Here is an 8,621-nt window from a genome sequence, read left to right as displayed (position 1 = left end):
CCCCCCCCTCCCCCGTTCCCCCCCCCCCCTCCACCCCCTTTTCAATCCTTTTTTCCCCCCCTGCCAGTGGTTGTTTGTGGGCTCCAGGGAGGGTGTGTCCCAGCTGGCCCTGTACCAGTGCGAGCTCTACGGGCAGGCCTGCGCTGAGTGTTGCCTGGCCAGAGATCCCTATTGCACCTGGGATGGACATGCCTGCAGCCCCTTCATGCCCACCGTGCGCAGGTACAGATGACAAACTAAATCTGCTTATGTTTAGAACTTTTTTGCTTTTTTAAGTCTGAATTGCAAAGGACAAACACATGGAATCAATCTCAACTCAGATTTACATTTTGCTGATATTGTTGATAATATGGCTCGAATTACATATAAACTCAGTTTGAAGCAATTTTTCCACTTAACCAATACATTGTTCCTATACATACCATGACAAATGGACAGATGCTATGAAATATACAAATGATTAATTTTGGTCACACTCTCACCAGCCAAAAATTCCACTTTGCACGCAAAATCTAATAATATAAAAGGCAAATTGGCATGAACTCTATTGAGCAAATTGGTTCTCCCAAGGGGATTAAACCTTTTTATTTCAATTAGCTCATGACCTTTTCTTTCCTTTTCTCAAACATTACACTGTTCAACTATGCAATTTGTTCAAACATTTCCAAATTACAGGATGTAATGAACATCGCAGCCTGTTAAAGAAATTTGAAATTCTTTGCTTAATTTTTAGGACTTTTTCTCAACAGGAGGAATGCTCGTCATTTAGGGGAGGATGAAGATCCGCTAACTCAGTGTGTCAGACAAGGAGGTGAGCAGCTGATTCAGGGTCGCACTCAACATGGTCGTATACCAATATTTTACATGCAATGTATGGTCTGTTTACTGGATAGATACTGTAGAATCACCATGAGGTAACATTCGGCTGCCTGTTTGAGCTTTAACAATTATAGCCTTAGCTATAAAATGTTTTATTGTAAATATTTCATCTGTACATTTAATTAACATACACTTTTATGTTCATCATCTTGTATATGTGTAGCACATGGTGTAATTTCCTTTTGCACACAAAAAACTGAACACATACATATTCAATAACTGTATGTTGGAGGATATTCAAAGTAGTTGGTTGGTAGTTAGTTTTATTTGTAGTACTCTAATATGTCATTGTGATTTCTGCTTTGCAATCTGTACAACATATGACACAGTCCATCCTTAGAAACTTGGTTCAGATACAGTAAATAAGCAAAGCACATTGCAAAGAAAATGCACAGTATACACTCATTGGCCACTTTAATAAGTACACCTGTACAAAAGTATACACGTCAATGTAACACTTCTTTTTGTCCTCCACAGCTACGTACAGTCAGTACAGAAACTGTTCAGACTTTTCAAGTTTTCCACATTTTGATATATTTCAGACTCATCTTAAAATGGATTCACTTCATTTTTTTCTGTATGTATGTATGTAAATGGCATATTTCAGTCTTTTATATTTAATACATTTACAAAACACTCCAGTTTTAACTTTATCATTGTGGAGTATTGTATGTAAATTGATGAGGAAAAAATGAATTGGATCTATTTGAAGATGAGCCTGAAATAAAACAAAATGTGGAAAACTTGAAAGGGTCTGAAAAATTTCCTTACTGAATATAATGTAGTCCAGTACAACACCACCTTTAACTATGACCTCAAAAATAAAAATATCATTGAATTTATAGATTTATGACAATGTCACTAAAAACTGAAACAGTTTGAGCTTCATAAACACCAATGTTAAGGCAGAAGTGTAGCATTGAATTGTATAGAGTTGTACAGGTGTACCTAATAAACTGGCTGTCAATAATATTTAGAAAATAGGCAAAAATATAAAATATATTCCTCATCAAATTGAGATAAACAGTGACAGAAAACAGATAAAAGCAGACAAATTTAAATTTCAGCAAAAACCAGGTCTGTAAACTCACGTCTTTCCGCGATCTGTTTCAGCCGGGCTGCAGGTGGAAGCGGAACAAAGGGTGATGATGGTTGCCGAAGGTAACAGCACCTACCTGGAGTGCCTGCCTCGATCCAGGCATGCTGCTGTTACCTGGTACAAACAGGCTGGAGAGAACAGTCCTGAACTAAACCAGGTAAGCACACACACTATGTTCTCATTTTTAGAACATAAAGACAGACCACAGACACCAGAGGATGTAAAGTTTGTCCCACAATTGAATATTCTGACAAGATTCCCTCAGCTTTAATGACAGATGCAACGTTTTCTTCTGCCAGAGTACTTTTGTTTTGAACAACCCGTCATTCACAAATCCTTCATCACCAGTTTATGAACATTACCCAGGCTACCAAATACACACACAAATCTCACTCTGTGTCTTTACCAGGTGGTAACTGGTGACCAGCTGGTGGTGATCGAGCGGGGTGTATTAATTCGTCAGGCTGAGCTGTCTCATGGTGGTGTCTACCACTGCCAGGTAGAAGAGCATGGCTACCACTGGACCGCCGTCACAGTACGCCTAGCTGTTTGGAGCCCCTCAGTGAGTCGTGTCCTTGCCTCCTGGTCCGGCTCGTCCTATCAAAGTGCAGGAACCCAGCCCTGGTACGAGGACGTGATGGCGTTGATTCACCCGGGAAACCTCGGCCAGCACTGCAGGGCTCTGGGATACCGACCCCCGCGCAACCACAATCGCCATGGTGACATTAGGGTGGAGCTAAACAAGGAGAAAGGCAGAGGCGAGAGGCACAAGCAAGGGGGAGGAAGAGGAGGAGGAGGGGGAAGAGGCCGAGCAGCAGGGAGGAAGAGCAGGAGCAAGCCGCAGCAGAGGGCACCTAGGAGCGTTTGAATGTGCCTCAAAGCGAGAGGGCAGATTATCATGACCTAAACACACACATTTCTGTAAAGATACGCACAAACGCACATACAAACTCACACTTAATTTATACACTGAGACACACACATACTATATGTACAGAGACTATGACATGTGCATGCACCTATTTACAAATAAAAACAGCATTCTTTCATCATAGTGACAAACTAAGCTGCTCACACAGAACTGAAGCATGTACAGGAGGATGTGAACAGATGGTTTCACCTGGATAAATGACTTTGTGTATAGCAGAATACCTTAGGTTACAGAGCATGTTGAAAGAAGGATGAACAACGTGTCCAGTCACTCCTTTTGACTGACTCTAACATGACAAGAACATTTGAGAGATGCTGTAAATCTGGATCCTTGTTTCAAAAGAAGATACTCAGCATTTAAAAAAACATTCTGAAATGATTACTGACCATACTGGTAGTTTGACGCCATTAATTACAAATCACATTTATGATTATTCTCCTAAACAGAGCAGATGCTGTAGATTGATTTCCTGCCTTCCAGGCAGATGTCGGTTTCCATTAAAATCATCATGTGGAAACCTGAAAAATGGCATATGCAAGATTGCAATTTGCAAGCAGCATTTTCCAAACTTTCCTTTGTCTTGTGTTCACATTCCCAGAGTATCTCGGAAGTGAACAACAAATGCTCAAAAGTTTTTGACTGACATTGCTATGGTGTGCCAAAGTGAAGCGTAACGAGATGGACAGGCACACATTGTTAAAAAGGATTTGGTTGTTCAGCTATCAAATCTCAGATGTAACAGCTGTAAACAAAAAAGAAAGGTACTGACATGTTTTCTGTGATGGCGTACCCATCGATCCAAAAACATTTGCTCTGGAAAATAATCTGCAGTGATTGATAATTAAAGGGCTAAAACATTAAAATAACAAGTTATCAGGGTAAACAGCAGCAACTTGCAGTAACTATACTGCAAGCACTGATGTGTTTTATACATTTTCCCCAAATGGATACAAAACATTCTGGGACGGAATGCTTCAAACCATTTGCGTACAGTGGCTGTGGTTTCTTCAGATAGGTGGGGTCTGACCACGAGAGGAACGGCTGTGGCCACAAAGATGAAAGGCAATGAAAGCACAATGGTGGTTTTGATGAGGTTACATATTTACTTTCCCAGGACACGGGTACAGACACATAACAGGAGGTTTTTCCATTATGTTCTACTCAACATTTGGCTCAGTGATGTTAGGTGGTGAGCTTCACAGGCATAGCTGACGTTGATTTGATGCCACGCAGCAGAGAGTTGTTTATTATGGGGGGGTTACATGATTGCAATGCACAGCCACATTTATTTATACATAGGACAACAGTAATGTCTGCACAACAACTCCAGTTTTGTGGCGCATCTTTAAATGTTCATTTTTTGCTAAATAAGCTTGTGGAAAGAAATGGTGTTGCTGCTATTAGATGAGACACGATCAAGCCTTTACAGTAATTACAAAAAACTTTAAATTCCTTTTTGACGTTCATAAATGAATGTGTTTTCAGTAGTTTTAATGAGGAGTCTGGGGGCTGTTATCAGGATCAGTGCTACCAGACAAAACCCAGAGGCAATTTTTAATTGATAGTATTAAAATCATGTGTCTACTGTAGCAAAAAAAAAAACCCAAAAAACAACTGAATAATCGTGTTTCTGTATCTTATTGGACTGAAGAGTTTTTACTATAACTTTGGTCGTGACAGGTTACATCCTGAATATGTAAAATTACTCTTCAGTAATGTTTGATGCAACATGGACACATTTCGAAGAGGACCAGACCATGAACCGCACTTCCATGAGACTGTACAGAACATGCATGTGTCTCAAACTGTGGCTCAGGACCCAAAAATGGGCCAACAAAAAAGTTGAGAACTATATTGCTGGTCTTGACTGTAAATTATTATATGGAGCAGGCTGTATAAAGAAGGTTTTATTATACAAAGTAAGAACTTGAGAAAGTGCTGAACTGGCGTTGTGAACTCTGTGGGATTCGAGCAACTTCAGTGACTTTGAGCAGTAAGAAGTAAATTGTTAATGTAAATATTAAAATGTTAAACCATGGCAACTTATTCCACCTCTGTTTAAGTGGTATTTATTTGTTTAACCTGGAGTGAAAGTGCTTGTTTTGGAGGTTGTTGGGTCAGGTTTTTGGGAAACACTTTTCACCGGGTCACAAACAAGACACTTATTTAACACATAGGCTAAATATGTTTGTTATGCATGTACTGTATATTTGTGTGCCTACACATACAAGTCTGCATGGTACTCTTCTGTATTTATTTTTAGTTTTGCAAGATTTCCAATTGTTACCATCTGCCTCTGTTGATGCACCTTCCCACTCCCACCTGTGGAAAGTTTGATTTTTGGTTGTTGTTTGGAGACTCTCACTCATCCTACAAACATTTAAAGGTAAAAGCTGCAGAAACTAAATTTTTTCTCTTTGTGTGATAGTGTTTATTGTTTTCCAGAACAAAGGATAAAAACCAAATGCTCAACAGTGATAGTGCTCTTGTTTACAAGTCAGATTCCATTAGGGATGAAAAGGAGAATGAAGGAGGAGGAAACCGCATTAAATTGTAACTTTTGTTTGTGTGGTGTATTGGAAGAAGATGCCGTTATTGTGCATGCATTAAGTCCAGTGACAGCAGCCTCTCATATTTTCATATATTTAATCCCATGATGATGATGCTGAGCACACAATCCCACCTACAGAATATCTATTGGTGGGTCTTGCAGGATCCCAGTCCTCCTGCCTTTGCATGTTTTTGTATGTGTGTGGTAGAGCATGTGTCTGTGTGTTTGACATCAGAGTGAGCACAGCTGAAACAAAGGTTCAAAGGCCAGGCCAGTTAATCTGCTAAATGAGGAACTGAGCAATGGTTCAGATACACTTTTGATGCCATAAGCAAAATAAACCAGCAGGGAGAGTCTGCAAAAGATTAACATGGGCTTGGCTTTTTGGTTTCTTGGCTTTGGCCACATGAAAGAGTGAACCAGGGCAGAGCTACTTCTGAAAGTGTGTGTTTTAGTAAAGAGAAAGAAGAGTTTATAGGGAGTGTGTGACTGTTGAAATAAAATTAAATGAAATGTGTAAGATACAACAAGCTAAGGCCACATTTCAAAAATTAAAGGGTGTGTGAGTGAGTGAGGCCAGCAGCTTAATCCAAATGAAGTCAGCGTTTGGCCTGTACTCAGACTGCTCTCATATGCCATTAAAGACAAACACATGTAGTCAGACTGCAGGTGTGTTTAATGGTGTTAACACAGCAGATGAAGCCTAACCCTGAGTCAGTGTGCAAGTGCACAAAACAAGTCTGCACTTAGACCAGGGTTTTGATTCCATTCTTAAATGGGTATCCATGATTGCAGTATCCTCAAAATGCTAAGTATACACTTACTCTGTAAATTAGTTGCATAGAGAATCAAAGCCCTTCTCCTAACTAGCTTCTGCTGCACACAAGAATCTTCTCATAGCATTTTGTCAGATGAGATGAAATATGATACTAGGGATGTCTGCCCATATTTTAAGATTAATAGTTAAGGTCTGAAGTAGTTACTGTACTATCCAGTAGGGTGATGAATACTAGCCTAAAGGATTAGAAATACATTTATTTGCTTCCTTGCTGAGTTTAGGTAGACTGATACCCCTCTCATGTATGTACAGTATGAAGCTAATGCCAGCAGCCAGTTTGCTTGGCCTGTCGGACTATTCCTTTAAAGTGGACATTAAAACCCCAGGGACACAACTTTTCAGAAAGACATATAAAGAATGTTTAGCCATAATGTTATAGAGTTGTAAAGGCTACCTAGGAGAAGTGGTGCAATGTTGGCCCTATATGTGTGTCCCAAAGCCAATCATATGATACTGCTGAATCGCCTTTTTTGTCTTTCTTTTTTTTTTTTGGCAACATTGTGTTGGAAAAAATGCAGGCTCTGTAAATAAACTGACAATTTGTACTAGCCAGAGCGCACACCCTCCAGCAAACAAATCCCAGTGTGACACTTGTTTAAGGTACCAAACATCCAACCTATGTGAGAAAATGCAAATGTGGACTTAATTTGGAGCATCTTATTTAGTCTCTGCTCTCACACAAGTACGCATCAGACCCAAGAATCTTAAAAAAGATATGAAAACAACCGAGCTTGTATGGACTCCGACTTGCAGATATAGTGTATATTTGATGAGATCCAAACAACACACGAGTAGGAGGCAGAACTCTTAAAAGGCATTTTTATGGTGGACAATTTTAAACATTTAGTGTTTCCCTCAAATACGTTGTGCAGAGCCACCTCATGTGTGTCAGTCTGTTATGCCGTATTTACATCTCAGTGCCAATATTTGTCTCTTGTGATTTTTCGGAACTACTTCTTTGTAAACAAAATGAAACTGTCATCAAGTGATCTAATCTCATGTGAGGAGACTTTTGTTTTTCTTTTTGTAAATATGTATAAATGTCTGCTTACAAGTGAATATGTTTGTGTTTTGTGATTTATTGTGCAGAAAAACAGCATATCCAGATACTGGACACAAAGACAAATATACATATACATTTGGTTTAGTCATGATCCTGGTCTCTTCTAAAAGGTTATTCTACATGTAGCTGTAAATTCTGAACCAAATTCACTGAGGCACAAACAAATTCTCAGCTCTTCTGATTTCATTGTTTAAATAATGTACAGATTGTCATGGTAGAGGGAGCATTCAACACAGTGTAATCCCAGGTAATATAACCGATTTCTCAGCCCATATTTAGACCTCACTACAGTTTGTCTTACTTTGTAAAAAGAGATTGTTATGAAGCTGGCTTTCAGAGAAGTAGACCAGCTTACATATTTGATACTTATATTTTATATATGTTTGAACACAAATCGGTGCATACACAGTTATATTACAGGGATTCATACCGCTCCAGCTGTGTTAGTTTTTTATGCACACTGCCCATCACTGTCTTCACTCTAAAACAGCAACATGCCATTCGATACCAACCCACCATCCATCTCTGCCAAAGCGACCACATACTGCACTTTCTCATTAAATGTTAAACAACTGGAATGTTCTGCTGTGCAATCCAGTGGCTGAAGGACATGTTCCAAATGTGCCAGATGCCCATCAGCCCTCATTTGACTTATTTACTGCTTCCAAACCCTTCAGGTAAAAGGGGAGGTGGGGGTCAACAATATAAAGAATAGTTTTCTGCTATTTGTTTGTACTATTATGTATGCACGCTACATTTCAAAGATCTTGGAAAAACTTTTTAATAACAGATTACACACATTTATTGATAGACATAAAATCCTCTCTGATTGCCAATATGGTTTTAGGTCAAACCGATCGACATCTCTGGCCATTACTGAGCTGATGGAGGACATAACAAGTGCTATGGATGAGAGGAAATACACGTTGGGAATATTTATTGACCTAAAAAAAAGCATTTGACACAATCAATCATGCATTATTAATGGATAAGTTAGAAAACTATGGGATCAGGGGATTGGTTTTGAATTGGATTAGAAGTTACTTGACACAGAGGTGTCAATTTGTGAAGTTGGGTGAATACCAATCGAGTGAGCTGGACATTGTATGTGGAGTGCCTCAGGGTTCTGTTTTGGGACCTAAATTATTTATACTATACATTAATGATATATGCAAGGTTTCTGATTTAGTGAAAGTGGTTTTGTTTGCTGATGACACTACCATATGGGCATCGGGTGAAAACCTACAGCAACTATCTGGA

The 8,621-nt window shown here is 39.3% G+C and overlaps 1 protein-coding gene across 1 annotated transcript in view; it reads left to right on the top strand.

Moving 5' to 3' along the window:
* sema3h (sema domain, immunoglobulin domain (Ig), short basic domain, secreted, (semaphorin) 3H) overlaps positions 1 to 7,357 on the top strand; it is an 87,722-nt gene extending 80,365 nt beyond the window's left edge. Inside the window, exons 15-18 of the mRNA XM_020623593.1 lie at positions 68 to 222; positions 750 to 811; positions 1,993 to 2,135; positions 2,388 to 7,357. Coding sequence (XP_020479249.1) covers positions 68 to 222; positions 750 to 811; positions 1,993 to 2,135; positions 2,388 to 2,846 — 819 coding nt within the window. The 3' untranslated portion in view covers positions 2,847 to 7,357. The remainder of the gene's footprint in view (positions 1 to 67; positions 223 to 749; positions 812 to 1,992; positions 2,136 to 2,387) is intronic.
* The last annotated feature ends 1,264 nt before the right edge of the window (positions 7,358 to 8,621 follow it).

The sequence above is a fragment of the Monopterus albus genome, unplaced genomic scaffold (genome assembly GCF_001952655.1).
Source record: "Monopterus albus unplaced genomic scaffold, M_albus_1.0 scaffold305.1, whole genome shotgun sequence".
NCBI classification, from domain to species: domain Eukaryota; kingdom Metazoa; phylum Chordata; class Actinopteri; order Synbranchiformes; family Synbranchidae; genus Monopterus; species Monopterus albus.
This window is presented reverse-complemented; position numbering and strand designations above follow the sequence as displayed.